The following is a 23,039-nucleotide window of genomic DNA, read 5'->3' on the forward strand; positions in this document are numbered from 1 at the left end:
GACGAAGGATTATTTATTGTCACAGTTTATAGTTGTTTTGGGAGAAAAAATTATATGTGTGAAAGTGAGTAAGTTTGAAAAAGCAGTCTTTGTGCTGAGATACTAAGAAATTGATTGAAGAGTGGCATAGGGCATGAGTAAATGAAACATGGGGTGTGTAAGAGGAGTGGAAGGTAATTAAGGAAGCAGTGCTTCATTTGGAGGTGAAGTGTGTGGCATGTGGAAGGTAGGAGGCAGGCATGTAAGAAAGGACAATGAGTGTTTGGATGAGGTATTTGAATTGCTGTCAAAAGAAAAAGAAAGGTTTATGAACAATACATGCTGGGAAGGAGTGCAAGTATTTGGAGGGTGTACGAAGGAAGTGGCAGGAGGTTAAGAGCAATATGCTTTAGATGAAAAAGAGGCTAGTTTTGAGATGGGGTGTGAAAATATTGATAAATTTCGGGAAGGAGATGTTTTGGAACGTGTAGTGTGGGAACAAGTGGGTGACAGTGGTGGAAGGAGATGGAGAAATGGAAGCAGGGAAAGAAGAGGTGAAAAAGAAAAGGATTGATTATTTCGAAGGACTGTTGAATATGTTAGAGGATAGGATAGCAGATGTGGTGTGATTAGAATTTTTAGCTTTCTGAGTGAGAGAGTTAGCTGAATCTTTTGGTGAAAAGAGAAGGCAGTGAGATCAGTGTATAAGATTAAGTGTGGCAAAGTGGATGGGAATCCTATTATGATTCTCAAGGAAGGGGATGACAGCATTGTCATGGTTGGTGAGGATGTTCAGTGTTTGTAGGGCCCAAGTTAAGGTGCCTGAGGATTGGCAGAATGCATATATAATGCCCTTGTATAAAGGCAAGGGTAACAAAAGTGAATGCTTAAATTGCAGATATGCATGTATATAGAATATACCCGGTAAGATGTATGGGAGAGTGATGATGGAAGGGATGATGGCATGCACAGAACATCTGTTTAAGGAGGAACAATAAAAGCTTCAGGAGAGGGAGATAAGGAAGTGAGGATTAGGTGTTTTCTTTGAAGACTGCAAGAAAAATACTTGGAGAAAAAGAGTGAACTGTATGTGGCATTTATGGATCTGGAGAAAGCATATGATAACTTTAACAGAGGCAGGTAATCTGAATACTTAGGGTTAATTGAAAGTTATTAAACATTGTGAGGAATTTTTACAAAGACAGTAAGGTATACATGCAAGAAGGGAGGGAGGAGGGTTAGTAGTTCTTGACAAAAGTGGGTCTGCATCAAAGACATTTGATGTCAGTGTGATGGTTTAATTTCTTTATGGTTGGTATGGTGAGGAAGGTGAATGCAAAGGTCTTGAGCGAGGGGCAGGTCTTTGGCAAACTGGGAGCTGAAGGGGCAATGGCAGGTAAATGTGTGCTGTTTGCAAGGGACAGTTCTGATAGCAAACTCAAGAGAGAAGGTACAGAAGCTGGTGACAGTTTGGGATAGCGTGAAAGAAAAAAGTTGAAAGGAAATGTGAATAAAAGTAAGGTCATGAGTTGCAGTGGGGAGATGAGACAGGATGGTGTGAGAATGAATCGAAATGGGGAGGACCTGGAGGAAGTGGGTTGCTGTAGAAACCTTGGAATGAACATAGCAGTGGATAGAACTTTGGAGGCTAAAGTGGGTCATAAGGTAAGAGAAGGTGATAATTACTTAATTATACCATACAGGGAGGGAGTTTTACACTTGTGGGGCCTCTTCTCATGAACATTCTTTACCATCATACAACTTCTTACATTTATGTATCCTTTTTGCATTAAACATGCCCTCAGTCATGATTTGATTAAGTAATGAAAGGGTAGGAGAGATGTTTGGTTACAAAAAGAATGATTGAGAGAGCAGAAGAGGGTGTACTGAAATGGTTCAGACATATGAAAAGAATGAATGAAGAAAGGTTTACAAAGAGGATACATGTCAGAATGGAGGGAACAAGGAGAATGGGGAGACCAAGTTGGAGTTGGAAGGATAGAGTGAAAATGATTTTGAGCAAATGGGACCTGAATATGCAAGAGGGTGAAAGACTTGCGCAGGTAGAGTGATTTGGAATGATGTGGTATACTGGGGTTGACTTAATGTCAGTGGACTGAACCAGGGCATGTGAAGTGTTTGGGTAAACCTTGGAAAGTTCTGTGGGGTCTGGTTGTGGATAGAGAATTGTAGTTTTGGTGCATTGCACATGACATCTAGAGAATGGATGTAAGCAGATGTGGCCTCTCTTCGTTTGTTCCTTCAGGGGGGGTTATGTAATGGTGAGAGTTAAGGAAGAGGTAGTACCTCTGCTGAAAGAAGGGTTGTGAGAATGTGTGAAAGAGTATAAGGAAATGAGCTCCAAAGTGATGTGTGTAAAAATGAAAGTGGATTTTGAAAGATAGGTAATTTTTAGTGTTTATACACCTGGAAATGAGAGGAGTGAGTAAGAGAGATGAATGTTTTAGGAGGAGCTGAGTGTGTGTGTCAGCAAATTGATGCAGGGGATTGAGTAATAGTGATGGGTGATTGGAATGCAAGAGTAGGTGATGTAGCAGTAGAGGGTATAATTGGAGGGCATGGGGAACCAAGCTGTGCTGAAAACTTCTGTAGAAGATGTTTGCCCATTGGTTTGACTCTCACAAAAATGAAACATTGTTTGTTCAAAGAAACAAGATTGTGAAACTAGAATTGTTCATATGAAAATGTATATTATGGATGCATCTTTTCTTCTGCAGGTGTACACTTGGGGGAAAATAGAAGTAGGTTAACATGAAAGGTAAAATATAGTAAACAGAATTTAGAAACTGAAAAACAGCAGTGTTTGAAGATTTGTATAGATAAGAATAATGGTTACAGTAAGAATGTGGCCAAAGAAAAACTCATATGGAGGTCAAAGAGTGCCGTAACTTCTTTATTGCATCCTTGGGTTAATAAAGGCCAACCTTTCCAATGTTTGCTTCTTTCATTTCAGCAACAAACACATTCGTTGTGGTAATGTTTGTGATTTTCCTGGGGATTGTGCCTGCAGCATTGACGGTGTTGTGTCTGACATATTATGCAAGTGGAGACCTCAAGCTTTGGTGGAAGACCAAAGGCAGACCTGCAACTTCTAAGTATGTATATATTTCTTATGTGACATTCTTTTTCTTTTTTTTTTATAATAAACTAAGTTGCAAGCCACCACAGAAAAATTCCAATTTAGCATAGAGTTCTGTTCATGTTCACTTTTTACTTCTGAACAGGTTTTGTTGGTATCACAACTTTTTTCTTTCATACTATTCACCATTTCCCGCAATAGCGAGGTAGCGTTAAGAACAGAGGACTGGGCCTTTGGGGGAATATCCTCACCTGGCCTCCTTCTCTGTTCCTTCTTTTGGAAAATTAAAAAAAAAACGAGAGGGGAGGATTTCCAGCCCCCCGCTCCCTTCCCTTTTAGTCGCCTTCTACGACACGCAGGGAATACGTGGGAAGTATTCTTTCTCCCCTATCCCCAGGGATAATATATATATATATTTCTTTTTTTTAATATATATATTTATATATATTTATATATATATATATATATATATATATTTTTTAATATATATATTTCCTTTTATATTATACTTAGTTGCTGACTCCCACGTTAGCAAAGTAGCGCAAGGAAACAGACAAAAGAATGGCCCAATCCACCCACATACGCAATTATGTACATAAACGCCCACACACGCACATATACAAACCTAAACATTTCAATGCATACATACATATACATACACAGACATATACATGTATACACATGTACATATTCATACTTGCTGCCTTTGTCCATTCCCGTCACCACCCCACCACACAAGAAATAGCACCCCCTCCCCCCTGCGTGTGCATGAGCTAGAGCTAGAAAAAGACAAAAAAGGCCACATTCGTTCACACTAAGTCTCTAGCTGCCATGTGTAATGCACTGAAACCACAGCTTCTTTTCCACATCCAGGCCCCACAAAACTTTCCATGGTTTACCCCAGACGCTTCACATGCCCCCATATGTGATCACCATTTCCTGTGCTTGTGAGGTAGCACCAGGAACAGAAGAAGAGAGGCCGCATTCATTAACATCCATTCTTTAGCTGCCATGTGTAATGCAACATTATATAACATCAAAACAACAGCTCCCCATCCACAATCAGGCCCCAAAAACTTTTGCATGGTTTTCCCTGGCCACTTAACATGCCCTGATTCAGTCCACTGACAGCACTTCAACCCCTGTATACCACATCATTCTAATTCACTGTATCTCACAAGTCTCTCACCCTCCTGTATATTCATGTCCTAATAACACAAAGTCTTTTATACTCCATACCTCTATTTCTAATATGGGCTCTCCCTTCTTGTATCATATATGTTCACCAGTTCCCAAATTAGAGAGATAGTGCCAGGAACAGACAAAGAAATGGCCGCATTCACTCACACAACTACAGAATATTTATTTAAGCTTGGCCTGGGGAGACCTGGATCCACTCTCTAGACTTTATGTATAATTCACCTAAACCACAGCCTACCATTCACTGCTCTGATTTAGTCCATCAAAAATACATCAACCCTTGTATACGACAAATATCCAATATGCTTTATTCCATGCATGCCTCACCCTTATGAATATTCGGGCCTTTATACCCCAAAGTCTCTTTCATTCCATTATTCCATCTCCTTAGTTTCCCCAGCCCTCTTTCTTATTCATAGTCAGTCTTTCTTTGCTTATCCTCTCTCCATAAGTCCAAACAGTTTGAACACACCTTGGTCAGCTCTCTCAGTTGTACTGCACTTACTAATGCACCATTCTCTTATGTTGTGATTCCTTATGTAATAAATTCATGACACCACATTTTGTCTTCAGAATCTTTTATATTCTATATCATTATTCTAAGGAAGTATATATAGACTACATTGAATCTGTCAAAGTGCTATATGTGCCTGATACACCCTTATTAAATTGTGATTGGTTTAATAGTTTTTGGTATATAAACAGAAAAAGTGGATTGTCATTTGGAATCTTGCTGAAGGTATTCAGATTAATTATTTTAAGAATGTTACTTGATACATTATGGCAATTTTTAACTCAACAGTTAATGCAGTCAGATCAAACTAAGTGAACCAGGATTTCAATGTGTGTAAGCTAAATAGGTAGGCATGATTACCACATATATTTAGCAATTTGTCAGTTCTATACATAATAGTTAACTGTTACATGTTGCACTATGTGATATTGTGTAATAAAAAATGACATGGAAAATTAAAACGGTACTTAAATTATGGGTTTTCTAATCTACACAGAATGTGCCTGAAACTAATTTGTTCTAGATACCTACATTTGTTTGGTGTTTGGACTTCACTGGATAATGAATATACATTGATAATTACTAATAACAAGGCAGTCATATGACATTAGCTTTGCTGATTCTCTTTAATCCCTGGCTGTTGACTGGTACCTTATTTAGTAGATGAAATTTACTAAGTTATTTTGCCAGCTATTTAATTTTCCATTCAACACCTATAATTAAACAAGACAAAGTAAGCAAACCTTGGTTACCTTTTGGTCAGTGGTCTACTTTTCCTTAGTTCTGACTGTGGCATGACAGGGACAGAAGAGGAGGAAGGAAGAAAATAGTGGAAGTCTCAAGCTTATTACCCCCTTGACCTGATATCGCAAAAAGTAGTATAACTTTATGATTTTCAAAAGGAACTTTTTATTTTAATTTCTAAAACTTAGCACAGTCACAAGGCCTTCACAGTGTATTCATCTCTGTAATATCAAAATAGGATATATACAAACTTTATAGTATGAAAAGTACAGTTGAGAATTATAAATCCTGACTTTGATGTTAGTCTATATCAATTGATTGTTGTTCCTGTAAAATTATCATCTGCTTTATCATTACCACATAAATATGAACTATGAATTCCTAGTTGTCCACGCCTAATTAGATAAACCTGCTCCACCGTTTTGTTGCTTTAGAAATACCTGTACCTGCTTGCATAGATATTTACTTGTGCTATTTCATATGAGTGGTTGTTTGGTATTACAATAATTCTTTGTTATAGGCTACCACATGTGGACCAAGGCAAGCGAACGAGTCGTCCCCCTGGCTCACTTTGTGTGGAAGTTGCTGGAATGGGGCAACAAGTAGACAGCAGCAGCTCAGGAGCAGTAACTAGTCCACGTTCCCCTACGCCACCATCATCACAAGGTTCCAAGAGTAATAGCCCATTGCTTAATGGGCATGTAAATTCTGTAATGACTGGAGTCTTGTCACAGAAACCAAACTCATTTACTGGTAGTTTCTTTGGAAAACATGAAGGATTCACACTCTCTCCTCTAAAAGAGAAGTCTCCTCCAAGTTCCAAGATTAGTGAGGGACCAGCACCATCAGCACCACCTTTGGCTCCAGCAGTTGCACCATCAGTTAGTATGCCCTTTACCCCTACAAATACAATTGTCACAAGTTCTGCCAATGGACTCTCGAATGGCCCTGTTGCATATGGGTGGCGAATTAAGGCCACCAACCAAACAGGTCAGAAAGGAGCTTCCAGCATCACAAATGGGGGATCTGGGGTTAAAATGAGGATCAGCGGCCCAAGTTTGCAGGGTTCTACCAATCCACAAATTGCAAATCATGTAACCAAAAATGCACTACCAAGTAGAGTAGCACCACCACTGCCACCACCAGTAGCAACAACAGCAGGGCCCTCACTGTCAGTTTCCACAAACATGCCACCTGTTGCTGTTATTACACCTTCCCGCAGGGCTCCCAACTTAGTGACTAGACCATTATCTGTGCCTGATGCATCCACACTTGTAGCTCAGGTGTGTAAGCAAGGAGAACACCAGGATGAAAATAGTGACCTAAAACGGCAAGAGGGAGATAAGCAATCAACAGTAGCCAGAATTACTTCTTTTCTAACCAAGAAAGACAAACAAGGAGTGGAAAATAATGAGGCAGATGGTGAAACACGACGCTCAAATACTCTGCCTAGAAAAGCAGCCAAGATCAAACGTGAGAGTCTTGTACAGTTGGAAATCTCTGCACCAATGCAGCTTCATGCCACAGAGCTTCCAGCAAATTTAGTTCCTGTTAGATCAGCTCCAGACCCTCCAATGCCCAGCAATATAAAGCCTAGCCAGATTAAAGCAGCTCAGGAAGAAAGTAGTAAACCAAACAAAGTATCATGGGCTCCCTCCGTCCCAGAAGACAAAATCAGGACTCCAACCACAGGTGATTCCCGTTCAAACATTAGAGTCACTTGGACACCATCAGCACTAGAAAAGAATGATACCACCTCAGAACTTCAGAGAATAGGCAGCATGCGGGAGACCCCAGTTACAATTCGTCCAGTTATCCCAAAGTTTGGTTCTATGCGTGCACCCAGACCTAAGAGTTTACCTCCAACAAGACCCTCGGAACCACCCCCTAGACCTCCTCTTCCAATGATTCCAGGAACTCCAGAGTCTGAGTGTTTCTATGATGACTGCTTGAATATCCAAGAGGGTAATGCACCCATAGCTGATGTAGATGAAGACACTTCACCATCAGAAAATATATATGCAACTATTGATGACAGAACTCCAGATAAAGAAATTCCTCTACAAGAGGTTACATATGCTCCTCCAGATACGGTAGATGGACATAGAGAAAAGAAATCAATATTCTCCTTCTTGTATAACAAACCTAAAAAGAAAATATATAAAGACAAAAACTTGCCAGAGGATGATATGGTATCAGAGCCAGTCTATACAAATCTTGTAGAATCATCTCCTGATGAAGTAGCAGGTAGTATAGGAAAAGTAGAATCTCCTCCAGCTAGCAACACTTCATCACTTAGTCCTCCCTCACTTAGTATAGATGATAGTAACAGAACAAGTTGTGGGAGCTCGGAGGATGGTGGACTGCTCTCAGAAATAGTTACAGAATTATCAGCTAGAGATGCTGAATTTGTAAGTTCTTTGACTAAGAAAAAAAATAAGAGAAATAAGAATGCAGACCAAGTACCTAAGATTGATTCTAGGTCTCTTCCTAGTCAAAACAACAAGGCCACTCCCTTAGTGAGCACCAAGGTTGCATCACCCACTGAGGCCAGTCTTAGTAGTACAGACTTTAATAAGACACAAAACAGTGGTATGAGTAAGAGCACATCATATCCTTGGAGATCTAAAGCAGTACCTGATATTGCAAAAAAATCTAGCACTTCTGCAATGACATCACCAGTAGGTGGTGCAACAGTTTCTGACATATTGCCTTCCCATAATAGAGTAGATAATAATGCTAATAATGAGCCATCTAAACTTGTGCCAAGAGGTGTGTTCTCATACATAAATGCAAATAATTCCGGAACTACAACAAATACACGAACCACGCCCTCCTTAAACCCAACAATTCCTACAATAAGTAAATCATCCACTGGCCTACCTGAATCAAAGAAAAACCAGTGTGGAACAACACCTTCAACACTTACTGTTATCACCGCCATACCAAGTACCTCCACTAGCACCACTACAACAGCATCAACGACATTGGCTTCCTCATTGGCATTAGTTAGAGCAGCAGCAGCAACAGTAGCAGCAGGTAACAAGAAGTCAGTCAAAAATACTGATAGTAGCAGTAACAATAAAGTTGGAATCTTGAAATCAAGCTTTACAGAATTGGGAGTGCCAACACAATCAGGTGTGAGTGTTTCAAGACCTGCAGTAAGTATCCCTACATCTGCAGTCATTACTACAGATAATGTTCCTGTTTCAGCACCATCCTCTACAACTAGTGCTGGAACAGTAAGTGTACTTAAAGGAGTCCCATCAACAACAACTACTACCAGCATCTCTTCTGTACCACGGTCTAAAAGACCAGTGTTTCCTCCAGATAAAGTTTTCCCACCATACAAAATTAATTCACAGACTGTTTCCACTGAAAAAACTCCTAAGGTTGAAACAAATATCCAGTCAACAACTTCAAAAGATTCCTCTGATAAGAAATCACATGTAACATCACCAGTTGGTGGACACAGTGCAGCACGTGGTAGAGGTTCATCTCCAGTATCAAAAGTAACGTCACCAGTTTCTAAGCCTGGACGATTACTGTCCCCAACTCGAGGCACCACACCATTACGTGGTACAACACCCACAAGGAATTCTAATAATGCTAGCAATAGCCGTGGAGAGAAGAGCCGAAGCACCACACCACAGCCAGGAGCCAAAAAAGCAACTGGAATGGGAATTAAGGGTGAACAAAAAACAGGAAACAAAGTGAATGAAAAGCCAGCAAACAAAACTTCAGACGTGATGGGAAACAAGACTGGTATCAAGCCCAATGAAAAACCAACTGAAAAAGGACCAAAAAAGCCAGCTGTGAAATCAGCTCCATCATTTAATAAGCCTACAACAGCACAGGGAAGCAAACCAAGCTCTAGTTCAGGAATTTCAAATGTTAATAGAAGTGGGCGGATAAGTAATTCACATGTAGCATCTTTACAACAAAAATTTGAGAAAAAAGAATCAGAAATCCAGGAACCAAAACTAGTTACAAAAGTACCGTCCAGAAAAAGCCAAGAGCTAAAACCGATGGTGGCCCCAAAACCTAAGTAATGTAATTGCTATGTTTTTACCGCTTATGATATTAAAGCACATATGAACAGTTTTGAAGGAAAGTATGTGTTTTATATTTCAAGTAATGCTTGAAGCACTTGACTCCTAAATGTTGGTATACCAGTGACCACACAATGACGATACATTGGTTGGTATTACCTAAAATGTTGAGCTTAAACTCCTTGTGTAAGTGAACCACTTATCTTGCCATGAGTATAGCAAGTGATGCTGTGATAACTTACTAGGACTTGGATAAGTCTGTTTACTCTGTAATTAGCCCATTATATTTCATACCTGTGACTTGATATGCTTGGCATTTGAAGTAAATACCTATAAGGTTTTTATGGTGTATGAAAACAATACTTGGGAACATGGGCTTGTTTGTAGGTCATTATTAGACTCTCTTGAAACCAAAGATATTCATTATTATTTTAACAGTATTAGTTTGTTTTTCTTGGAATGGAGACTGCATTTTAAATGATCAAAGACTTGTGTTGGTGCTGTCTGTGAGGTTCAGATGTCCCTAGTCTTATTTGTGTTGCTTACATTGAGTACACTTTAAGTATTTCCACTTGTGTCAATATTATTCTGTTAGCTATTTGCATTTAAGCAGTTTTGTATATCCTAGATGGTGCTTGCATTTTAAATTAATGCTACGATGGAAATTGTTGAAAACTTATGATAGATTCTCTAAGAAAAGGTACACAGGGATCAATATTAGAAAAGTCTCCTTAGTGGGATGATGATGTCAGAATGAATACCTAAGGACCTTTACTTTGCAGTATGCTCATTTAGTTTACATTTAAGATTTACTATTTATAAGTTTTTATGGTTCCTTGTGATGACTTGCCTTTTTAGATTTTTGTTACTTAAGTACATATATGTTATGTTTGTATTTAACGTCTGCAGAAATTCATCAGAGCACATATCAATGAAAAATTCCTATGGTTTCATGTGATGAATTAGGTAATGGACATAATAGGAAAGTTTTTTTTATTAAAGTTATAAGCTAATGGTGTTATATGCACATTTAAAGCATTTATTGTGTAGCTCTTTTTTTCTGTGAAAAATTACCATTTTATGCTTCAAGTTTTTCATGAAATGTTAAGTACAACAGATTCACACACAATATATTCATGTATAAAATTACAATATATATATATATATATATATATATATATATATATATATATATATATATATATATATATATATATATAAAAACATATCTGCACTCTTTATATGGTATACTAAACACATGCCTTTCCAGCTACACACATTTTAAACAATGATAACTTTATTCATACATGTATACAAATGCATACATTTTTGTATTGCCTTTCTGCTCAACCATCTGTCTGCTACTTAGCAGTGAAACTACCCAGAATTGGATATAGCAGAAAGTGTTGATGCTGGATTTTGAATATTTGTTATTAGTTATGAGGATATTTTGCTAATTGGTGTGATGCTGCTTTGCATGAATATTCTCCAGATATTTTGATGTCATGGACTTTAATACCGTATAGCAAATATTTGTATTTAAGCAGAGATGCACTTGCAGAGTGTTACCAGTATTCTTATAGGTATGTAAGTCATCTGGAATAATGAGGAATTGATCCAAATTTCCAGCTGTAATATCACCTCGTCCTGCATACAGAGCTGGTTGATGCATGCTGAAATCACTCGAATTATTTCAGCAATGAAGGATCTAAACACAAGTGTAGAATACCCTACAGTGATTCTCAAAAAGGAAAAGAAAGAAGGGAACAAAAAAAAAGCTAGGAGATTAATGATGTTGGTTTGTCTGTCAAATAATTGAACCAGTTGCCACTTGCTTGCACCATGAAATGTAAATATATAAAAAGCATGAAGGTTACCTCAAACAAGTATGCACAAGGAAAGTGTACATAAGGAGGATGGAAGGGGAAATGAAAACTGGTAATCTTTTTCAACAAAGAGGAGTGAGATTTTGTGGCAGACCAGTAAGGGGTGCTACGGTGCTGATTTAGCCAAAGAAATGAGACATAATGAAAGAAAGAGCAATGTCTTTATATAATGCAACCATTGGCAATCAGTGCCAGCTAGTCTGCAACTTTAACTGTGACGAGTTATTACTGAACATTTACTTGTTGAAACAAATTCGCAATCGATTTTACAAAACTGTGCTGTTGTATGAAAGACTAATGTAGTAAAATCTCAGATTAGCTCAAATGCATTTCATACTTTAGGAAGAGTAACAAGTAAACTTCATTCAGTGAAACCTTCTTCTAATGTAGTTACAAGTTTTGTATTCATTTGCCAGTGAGCAAAATGTGAAAGCATTTGTCATTAAAACCTTTGCATTGTTATAATATAAACTTGTTAATTGCCTTTCTAGCTATGAAAGATGATCCTACAGTATGCATAATAATCAGTAGACAGGTGTTACCAGACTCCAACTGCTTGAGGTTACACGGCTAGTGGAAAATCATCTTTAGTGAGGTTTTGTCAGTGGACAGAAACGAATATAATCTTGTCGAGGAACTTCCTCCAGAAATGTTCATCATTTCCATGCAACTGATTGTAGCACAACTTGTACTATCCAAAAGCCCCAAGAAAGTCTTAGGGTTGCATAATAATAACCGTAAGACTCTAATTGGGTACTGTGTTTAGAAGGATATATTATATATATATATTATATATTATATATAAGGATATATATATATATATATATATATATATTTCTAAAAGAAGGAACAGAGAAGGGGGCTAAGAAAGGATATTCCCTCGAAGGTTCAGTCCTCTGTTCTTAACACTACCTCGCTAATGCAGGAAATGGCAAATAGTATAGAAAAAATATATATATATGTAATTGCAAGGGGTCTCCTAGTAATGCTATTACCATAACAATATTCATAATACTGTGTAAGAGACATCTTGGTCAGTTTGAACATAGTTTTATATAGAATTTATTCACAGAGTCAGAGGTTATAAGTTTGTGAACTGAGCCGGAGGTATATTATTGAATATAATGCAACCCCAGGACCCTTTTTATAGGGCTACTGCAGCTTCAAGACTGCACTTCTTGCTGGAGCAGGGAAGTGATGGGACTCCCTTCTGTCCATTGATGATGATATGGCCTTGCCAAAGCTGACTTCTGGCTCACAGTATAACCATTAGCAGGCAGAATCCAGTCAGTAAGATCCAACAAGGCCACCCTCTTCCTTTCTTTTTCATTCAAGACTCGTCCACACAACACTGTTGGGACTACAGTACCCTCAAACATACCCATCTTTGCCTTCAACACATCGCTTAATATGTGCAGGACCTTGGCCCCCTCTCCCACCCTATGACTCAAGTCTGCCCCTTAGGCTATATCTGCTGCCATATCCACTCATCATTTCTCATCTTTCAGCTACACATCAATATCTCACCTTTGTTCACATTAATTCTCAGTATCCTACTTTTACACATTCTCTCAAACTCAGACATTAGCTTCTTGACTTTCTCAGGGGTGCCACCAGAGAAATGTCATCTTTAAGCAGCAAGTGACTCACCTCCCAAACCCATCATATAGTAGACCTGCTCTTCCAATCAAGAGCCCCATGCACCTACCTCCTTCACCACACTGTCCCTAAATAGATTAAACAGCTGTGGTGACATCACACACCCTTAACAATGACCCACCTATACCTGGAACCATTCACCTTCCTCCTCATAAACTTGCTTTATTTTCCCTATAAAAATTGTTCCACTGCATTTGGAAGCTTTTCTCCCACACCATGTATTCAGAAAACCTACAAGGCATCTCTGTTAACCATATCGCATACATTTTTTTCCAGGTCCTTATGTGCCATGTACAAACCCCTCTTTCTCCTAGTATTTCTCATACAAATTCTTCTAAGTAATTACCTGATCACAGATCATTTATCACTTCTGAAGCCACTGCTTCACTCCAGTCAGACGCTCTATACTTAGCACCTTAATCTTAATCACGACTATCATACAGCTTACCAAGTCTACTCAACAGACTCAAACCTCTTTAATTAAAGCATTCCCTTTTACCAACTTGACTCATGTAAGTGCACTTAACGTGCATTCTGCCATTCTTCAGGCTCCTTACATTTGTTTCAAAGAAGGTTAGAACATCTAGTTTCTTTTTCCTTAAACATACTACCTATCTCCTTTCTTGTCAATTTGGTTACGTCCACATACAGACACCCCAGCCTGAGCCTTCAAGGAGAATTAGCACTCCTCACTTGGCTCCTTTTGTTCCATCTTTTAGAAATTGAAGAACAGGGGGAAGGTTTCCAGCAATCCACTTTCACTCCTCTTAAGTCACCTATACCATACTTTCCTCCTCCTTCAGTGTCTTTCTTTGGTGCAGCTGCAGCACTCGGAAAGCTAACCCATCCAACAGGGAGGGCAGCAAGTCAAGAAGTGTGATGTGTGTCACTTTGGGTCAAATGCAGAATGTATATATTAAATTAAGTACATACAGTTGTCCTCAATTAAGATAAGAAATCTATTCCAGGAAAGAGCAACATTATGCAAAGTTTTTAAATGAAACTAACTTTACCAAAGACCTAATGGTATAACCTAGGTTTGAAAATTTCCCCCAATCTATAATAAAATAGTACCAATACTTATGTAATTGAAAGTTAAGCCTTTAAATATTCAAAACAAATATGAATGAAATAACACCTGCCAGAGATAGTTATGCTAGGTAGGTGGGGGCATAGGTGGCAAGTTGTGGAATTGCTAAAGCAGATAGGCAGGACTGCATGCTTCTTCACCTTGGCTCTTCTTTAGGCATCTAAAATCTCATTTTGAGGACTGCTGGGCAACTTTCTTAATTTTCCTCCTTAGACAACTCCTGAAAGAAGGTAATGCCTTTAGTTATGATCCTATTAATTGTGTAACTTCTTTTGTTTGAATAATCTTCAATAAAAATGGCCATTTTCTTTGGATAATTAAGGATTTTATTAATTTTATGTTAGAGTGGATGATGTTTCAACAGTTCATTTTTCAGTTGCATGAGACTTTCATTGGATAAGTCCTCTCCATGGGACAAGCAACTCCTCCACGTCCAACAGCTCTACTTTGTCATACCCATTTTGTTTGGCCAACCCCACAATATAGAGCCAAATTACTGGCACTGTTTCTTAGGAGTCCTTGGAGGGTGTGGACAAACTCAGGTCAAACTTTACCCCACACACCATTCATGTTAGACTTCATAGTTTTCTGCTACAGTCTAACTACATCATTAGTGGCTTTCATGTTATTATAGCCATGCAAGACTCCCTTATTTTTGGCTCACTGTTACAGTGTGTTTCCGTGATAAGGGAGAAGGTACAACATAATAAGGCTTAAACATTGCTGTAATTCCTTGATCTATACTGTGTGATAAGGAAGTCATACTGGGTGGCAAAAAATTACAGGAACCTGCACAGATGATTTTTCAAATATTGCTGCCTGCCTACTAGTGCAAATTTTGAAAATTTAATTTTTCAAATGATTTACTAGCATGATGACATTAATTGCAGAATACAAGTCATACATATATCTAATTTTCAAATTATGCACTGCACAAACTTTAAACACGTTCTTAAATTCTAAGGTAGTATCCCTGAAATTCTTTTTATTTAATGGTTATAGGAAAATATTAAATGTCGAACAAAAATACTAATGAAAATCTCCAACCTACAATTCAGTATGCCACTCTTCCCATTGATTACCATTCATGTGCAATTGTACATTCATCTCTTAACTTTTACATGTTAAGAATGAAAACAGAAAAAGAAAACAAAATTTCAGGGTATATTACTCATGTTTTTGAAAGCTGAAGAACCAAAAAGCTAAATTTATAATCGTAATATTATTTACAAAGCTTTAACCTCAAAAGATATTTCGTAGACCAAATAATTTTGGTTTCAATCTTTATTTTGTGTATGCCACTGAAAATGTTTTCCCCCAGTAGGTTTGGTTGTCAGTTAATGACAAGGCATCTAATGGAGTAAAAAAAAGGTGTAAATATGTAGTTTACAGCAATCAAATAAGTAAATTATAAAATGGAATAAATGCATAACAGTGGATTCCAAATATTCAGATGATGAGTAGAGGGGCTTTATTTTTTGATATTTTTTCCTATAATGATTAGGTGATAGCAGGGAGGGTTATGAAGATCGGGGAAGAATTGCTCGTAATTATATTAAAATTAGGTGAAACACGTAGAAATTGTCTAAGAAAGAGTCGAGACTTACTTGGTCAAAAAATACCATCACCACTTACCTCTTGCAACCTAATGAAGAATGTTTACTAGGAATGATTGTGGTTGCTTAGGTTTGTGTGATTTATGCAAGTGTTTTAACTAGATTTCTCCCCAGTATCCCTGGTTTTTATCGCCATTCCTACTGTCTCTTACGATTATCTCATCAGTGTTCTTTTAAATAACTTCTACTAACAGCTAGATTTGAATTTCTTCTGTGGTGCCCTTAAATTATACATTTACTTTTTTCACTTATTTGCCATTTTCTGCTTCAGTGAGGTAGTGACTGGATCAGACAGAATGGCCTCATTTGCTCACATCCACTCTCTAGCCTTCACGGATAATGCATTGAAGTGAAAGCTCCCATACACATTTAAGCCCTACACACCATTCCATGGTTTCCCTCAAACACTTCATATGCCACAGTTCATCACATTGTCCCCTATCCCATACACATTCTTACTCCTAAATATTCAGGCACTCTTAGCCTCTTTCACCCCTCTTCTCAGTCTCTCTCCCCTTTGTTCCCTCTATGTCTGACAAGTATATCCTCTTAGTAGTCTCTCTTTTCTCATCCTTTATATTTGGCCAACTGATTTTAGCACATCCTGTCATTCTGTATGCAATCAATACTGCTATTTCTGCATACTCTCCTGAAGTTGTTAATTTCTGGCATGTCCACCCCCTTTCATTCTTTTCTGTTCAGGGACCAAGCCTTACATTGGTACAGTACTGTTGGATATACCGTTTCTTTAAACCTACAAATGCTTGCTTGAACAGATACTGACCTCTTTCTCCTCAATGTATCCAGGACCTCAGGCCCCCTCCTCTTCCACACTGCGACTCACTTCAGTCTCCGTAGTTCCATCCACTGACAAGTCCAGTTGTCCAGTCACAGGTATTGAAGGTACCCTACTTCCTTCAGGTCCACCTGGGTATAATGGAGTACATGTATCACATCTTCAATCATTAGCTGGTCTATAAACAATGCTGACCAACAAATTTCTATGTGAAGACTGTGCTTCTGTAAATAACAGTACAAGCCATGTGATAAGTCAGCATCTCACTTCTTTTTTTATTCTTTAACAGTTGCATAATATAATTAATGGAAAGCATTATTTTTTATTGAATAGTTAAGGTATTGTATAATGGTTAAGTGACAAATTCTAACTCATTCATAATTTCCATGACATTCATAATTTCCATGACTAGCTATCTATATTTCCCCCATGTATCACAAAAAAATCATCACTGAATGAATGTAAAGTTGTTACACCTATTACATCAGCACATGTCAAAAGAGAGTCTTGGTGTTTACCAGAACCTCTCCCCATTGGCTGCCTGGCCCTCAAAAGCAAATAAAAAACAGCAAACCACTTAATATAGAGGACTCAGAACAGTCACTGGCTCTTAGCAACCAAAAGCACTTAAACAATGAAACAAAGATCAGAACTTAACAACCTTAAGTACTCAACATTCACACAGTGAAAGAAAGATCCCTCTAATAATCCCACCTCAGAAATTCTTCGCAATCAATTCTTTCCAACCACTAGACCCCTTCCACCCTTACTGCTTCATAATTAACCACAAACCTCTAAGCAGAAATAAAAAGCCTATCCCTGCCTCATACATCAACTTCTACTCACCAAATCAATCAACCCCAGCACATGCAGTACTGACAACACACACACACTGATATGGCCCAACAAGCACAAAAAAACAGCCCTCCCACCTCAGTTTCAAACATCATCCTGGCAAACATACATCCAAGAGAAACCAAACTTCCCAAACATGACTTACACTTTCCTGTCTATGTTCTGGACATACATCAACACATCCAATGAACCTTCATGCTCATGATGCAACAGCCACGGTGAAGACACCAAACTCTTACTGCTCAGATGTCTCACACACATCACTACACTTTACGGAATATGGTCCGTCAAGTGAATGTGGCTGGCTTTCTGAGTGCTTAGGGGGTTCCATAAAAATAGAAGAGGCTCCTGAGGCAGGAAATAATTATATAAAAAATGCATTTTTTGTTTACCTGTACAAATATTCCTTTCAGAACTTTTTTATTTTTGGCTGTTAAATATATTCCTATGGCTATAAAAAGTAAAACATGATAGCATGCAATCTCCTACTTTATTCATTGGTGGCAGTGGGTGGTTTTCACAACTGTAACCTTCATTCAATAGAAAAATGTTATACAGTAAGGTGTTCTGAGGCAGCTATTTATAATGAAATGTTTGCATGTGTATAATTTAGGGAGAAACTAACATGAAAGCTTATAATGATAGAATGCAGTCTCAAAATAATCAGGTAATAAATGGTCTGAAACAAATAGTGAGATCTGGGAAGAGTTATCACTAATGCAATTAGAACCCATGAGCATGTATTGAGATGCACATGAGCATTAAATTAAAACAAAAAATATAGGAATTGAACACTGTAATCAAAATAGGTTGCATGAACTAGCTTTTTGTGTAATGCAAGTAAATAAATCCAGAAAACAGCTGTTAAAATCTTAAAATGAAATCTTGCTTGGTAACTGTCTCCTCTATAATTTTACTTAAACCTGTTCCATGTCCAAGCTCACAAAGCAGGGAAAAGGCATTTTCAGAAAGTCATGAGCCAGGTTGTCATCAGCCTTTTCATCAGTATAATGTACCAGTGGGAAATAATGTGTATGCACTTGTATGTTTTGTTACTTGTTAAAGACGATATAAATAGCTATAATTATTCCCACCTTATCAACATTTTTTTGTATACTATTTATTAAACTGATGTATTATACTTGTAGAATAAACTGCATTTTGTAAGTAAGGAATTGTTTAGCCTGAAGAACTTGAATTTTTAACTAATACAGCAGTGCTGGAGACTCATATTAGAATCTGTTATCAGTTTTTAACTATATGAGCAACATGACAGTTATATAAAGTTGTGGCCTCTGTCCTTGACTCGATTAGCTCTCAAAGACCAAATAGCTTCAACTATTTTGGCAGTTAAACATCTTTATCACAGTGCATGAGATAGGTATAAAACAGTTAAACAATGAAAGGAATGAACATTGAAAGTGAAGCAAATAACCCTTTGGGGTGAGTAATTAAATTCTGCACCAGGTCCTGAAGTCCTGAAGCATCAATTATCCAGCAAAAAATTTAAATTCATACCACCTTTTCTATTGCTTTTTCATCATGAACTTTTGATATATTTTCCAAATCTGGCATAGAAATGTTTAAATACAAGCAGTCTATAGAGAAAATACTAGTTAAATATCTTGTCTACAGTGGTGCCATACAGCTGACGAATTTTAAGCATGCAGCTTCACTCTATACAGCCCAACAATTACCATAGGCCCATATCTACCTATAAGAGAAATATAAAACATTTGTGAATATCGAGGATACTATCACAAACAAACTGCATACATAAAGAGAAAAAATTATCTGCAAAGCATCATTCACATGGGCTGTGTGTTGAATTTTTTTTATACTAATGATAAGTGTATAGACATTTTTTTATATGAATGATAAACACTGACATATGTACATTCTAACTGTTTATTGCAAACTGTCAAGTTTCTTTTGGTATATTATATTATTTTTTATTATACTTTGTCGCTGTCTCCCGCGTTTGCGAGGTAGCGCAAGGAAACAGACGAAAGAAATGGCCCAACCCCCCCCCCATACACATGTATATACATACGTCCACACACGCAAATATACATACCTACACAGCTTTCCATGGTTTACCCCAGACGCTTCACATGCCTTGATTCAATCCACTGACAGCACGTCAACCCCGGTATACCACATCGCTCCAATTCACTCTATTCCTTGCCCTCCTTTCACCCTCCTGCATGTTCAGGCCCCTGATCACACAAAATCTTTTTCACTCCATCTTTCTACCTCCAATTTGGTCTCCCTCTTCTCCTCGTTCCCTCCACCTCCGACACATATATCCTCTTGGTCAATCTTTCCTCACTCATTCTCTCCATGTGCCCAAACCACTTCAAAACACCCTCTTCTGCTCTCTCAACCACGCTCTTTTTATTTCCACACATCTCTCTTACCCTTACGTTACTCACTCGATCAAACCACCGCACACCACACATTGTCCTCAAACATCTCATTTCCAGCACATCCATCCTCCTGCACACAACTCTATCCATAGCCCACGCCTCGCAACCATACAACATTGTTGGAACCACTATTCCTTCAAACATACCCATTTTTGCTTTCCGAGATAATGTTCTCGACTTCCACACATTCTTCAAGGCCCCCAGAATTTTCGCCCCCTCCCCCACCCTATGATCCACTTCCGCTTCCATGGTTCCATCCGCTGCCAGATCCACTCCCAGATATCTAAAACACTTCACTTCCTCCAGTTTTTCTCCATTCAAACTCACCTCCCAATTGACTTGACCCTCAACCCTATTGTACCTAATAACCTTGCTCTTATTCACATTTACTCTTAACTTTCTTCTACCACACACTTTACCAAACTCAGTCACCAGCTTCTGCAGTTTCTCACATGAATCAGCCACCAGCGCTGATCATAAATACCACAATACTGATTACGTATGCAAGGTATAATTTGCAAAAAGAATAATATCGGAGAGTAACATTAATTTACCTGCTACTTGTTGCAGCATCCCAGCCTGCTGCCACAAACTAAGTTGTGTGGCAGCTCAATAGATGGCAGCATATACAGATGTTTATCTGTAATTTAAACGATGAGAGATGATGCCTACATGTTGACTCCAAGGGAAAATTTTAACTGTCAGATATGGAATGTCTGCTTGTTACAATTGTCACATTACTGTACCCAAAGGGTTAAATTTTCATCATTTACATGTTAAAATATTAGTTAACTTGTAAAAACAATTTTAATTAGATTAAGTCAACTGGGCAACCTTGTAATTTAATTTTTATGGTTGTGATATAAGAATGTATCATCGTCAGTTGACAAAACAAGAGTACAACCTGTCAATGAAGTTTTCACTTCAAAAGAAATCCCATCTTTTGCCTGCTAATGAGTGTCATGCAGCCTTGGAGATGCAAGAACCTCTAGCAAAAAAAGATTTCTGGAGTAAAACTAATACCTTTTCAGAAAGGTAAGTTTCTTTTTTTTTTTTTTTTTTTCATTTTGCTTTGTCGCTGTCTCCCGCGTTAGCGAGGTAGCGCAAGGAAACAGATGAAAGAATGGCCCAACCCACCCACATACACATGTATATACATACACGTCCACACATGCAAATATACATACCTATACATCTCAATGTACACATATACATACACACACAGACATATACATATATACACATGTACATAATTCATACTGTCTGCCTTTATTTATTCCCATCGCCACCTCGCCACACATGGAATAACAACCCCCTCCCCCCTCATGTGTGCTAGGTAGCGCTAGGAAAGACCACAAAGGCCCCATTTGTTCACACTCAGTCTCTAGCTGTCATGTAATAATGCACCGAAACCACAGCTCCCTTTCCACATCCAGGCCCCACATAACTTTCCATGGTTTACCCCAGATGCTTCACATGCCCTGGTTCAATCCATTGACAGCACATCGACCCCGGTATACCACATCATTCCAATACACTCTATTCCTTGCACGCCTTTCACCCTCCTGCATGTTCAGGCCCCGATCACTCAAAATCTTTTTCACTTCATCTTTCCACCTCCAATTTGGTCTCCCACTTCTCCTCGTTCCCTCCACCTCTGACACATATATCCTCTTGGTCAATCTTTCCTCACTCATTTTCTCCATGTGGCCAAACCATTTCAAAACACCCTCTTCTGCTCTCTCAACCACACTCATTTTATTTCCACATATCTCTCTTACCCTTACATTACTTACTCGATCAAACCACCTCACACCACATATTGTCCTCAAACATCTCATTTCCAGCACATCCACCCTCCTGCGCACAACTCTATCCATAGCCCACGCCTCGCAACCATACATTGTTGGATCCACTATTCCTTCAAACATATCCATTTTCGCTTTCCGAGATAATGTTCTCGACTTCCAAACATTCTTCAAGGCTCCCAGAATTTTCGCCCCCTCCCCCACCCTATGATTCACTTCTGCTTCCATGTTCCCATCCGCTGCCAGATCCACTCCCAGATATCTAAAACACTTTACTTCCTCCAGTTTTTCTCCATTCAAACTTACCTCCCAATTGACTTGACCCTCAACCCTACTGTACCTAATAACCCTGCTCTTATTCACATTTACTCTTAACTTTCTTCTTTCACACACTTTACCAAACTCAGTCACCAGCTTCTGCAGTTTCTCACATGAATCAGCCACCAGTGCTGTATCATCAGTGAACAACAACTGACTCACTTCCCAAGCTCTTTCATCCACAACAGACTGCATACTTGCCCCTCTTTCCAAAACTCTTGCATTCACCTCCCTAACTACCCCATCCATAAACAAATTAAACAACCATGGAGACATCACACACCCCTGCCGCAAACCTACATTCACTGAGAACCAATCACTTTCCTCTCTTCCTACACGTACACATGCCTTACATCCTTGATAAAACAATGTTTCTATTAGACAAATAATAAGGGCACTCTCGATGAAATAATAAACAGCCAAATTTTTCTTTTTATTTTTGTTTATAACTCATTAAAAATACTGTAAATTTTTCATTTATGCAGTGGTCTCTTGTGCAACGAACTTTGGCCACTTATCTGTTATGTCCTTCCACTTAGTCTTGCCATCAGCTAACTTCTTTATTGCTAGTGGAACTTCCTCAATCTGCAAAAAAAATATTTGCATAAAACTTTTGCCAGACAACAGTAAGCAACAGATAAAGTGATTCAGCTTAATGACAAAATGAAAATAATTGAATTTGGTTTGCCTGAAGAAATGAAACATGATTCAAATGTCCACTTTCAATCCTGTGAGACAACTTATGCAATGCTAAATCTACAGAGCTGTTTATAAATCTATCTGTAATTAACATTACAAATTAGACAAAAATAAACAAAAGAGACAGAATACTACACAAGTACCTCCTGTGTGTTGCTGAAGGCTATTTATAAGGGCAGAAACGGGAAGCTGTAAATCCTCCCTTCCTGTATGATGATTTTCCAAACGAGGAACAGAGGAAGAAGCTATGTGAGGATTTGTACCTAAAGGCTCATCATATGTTCTTGATACTAA

At 38.3% G+C, this 23,039-nt stretch overlaps 2 protein-coding genes across 2 annotated transcripts in view; one reads left to right on the forward strand and one right to left on the reverse strand.

Annotated features, from left to right (window-relative positions):
• Positions 1–9,651, forward strand: part of LOC139745905 (uncharacterized) — a 249,739-nt gene extending 240,088 nt beyond the window's left edge. Inside the window, exons 16-17 of the mRNA XM_071656572.1 lie at positions 2,954–3,095; positions 6,058–9,651. Of these exons, the coding sequence (XP_071512673.1) occupies positions 2,954–3,095; positions 6,058–9,589 (3,674 nt within the window). The 3' untranslated portion in view covers positions 9,590–9,651. The remainder of the gene's footprint in view (positions 1–2,953; positions 3,096–6,057) is intronic.
• A 12,816-nt stretch (positions 9,652–22,467) lies between these two features.
• GlyRS (glycine--tRNA ligase) overlaps positions 22,468–23,039 on the reverse strand; it is a 63,806-nt gene continuing 63,234 nt past the window's right edge. Inside the window, exon 16 of the mRNA XM_071656573.1 lies at positions 22,468–22,631. Coding sequence (XP_071512674.1) covers positions 22,524–22,631 — 108 coding nt within the window. The 3' untranslated portion in view covers positions 22,468–22,523. The remainder of the gene's footprint in view (positions 22,632–23,039) is intronic.

The sequence above is a fragment of the Panulirus ornatus genome, chromosome 63 (genome assembly GCF_036320965.1).
Source record: "Panulirus ornatus isolate Po-2019 chromosome 63, ASM3632096v1, whole genome shotgun sequence".
NCBI lineage: Eukaryota > Metazoa > Arthropoda > Malacostraca > Decapoda > Palinuridae > Panulirus > Panulirus ornatus.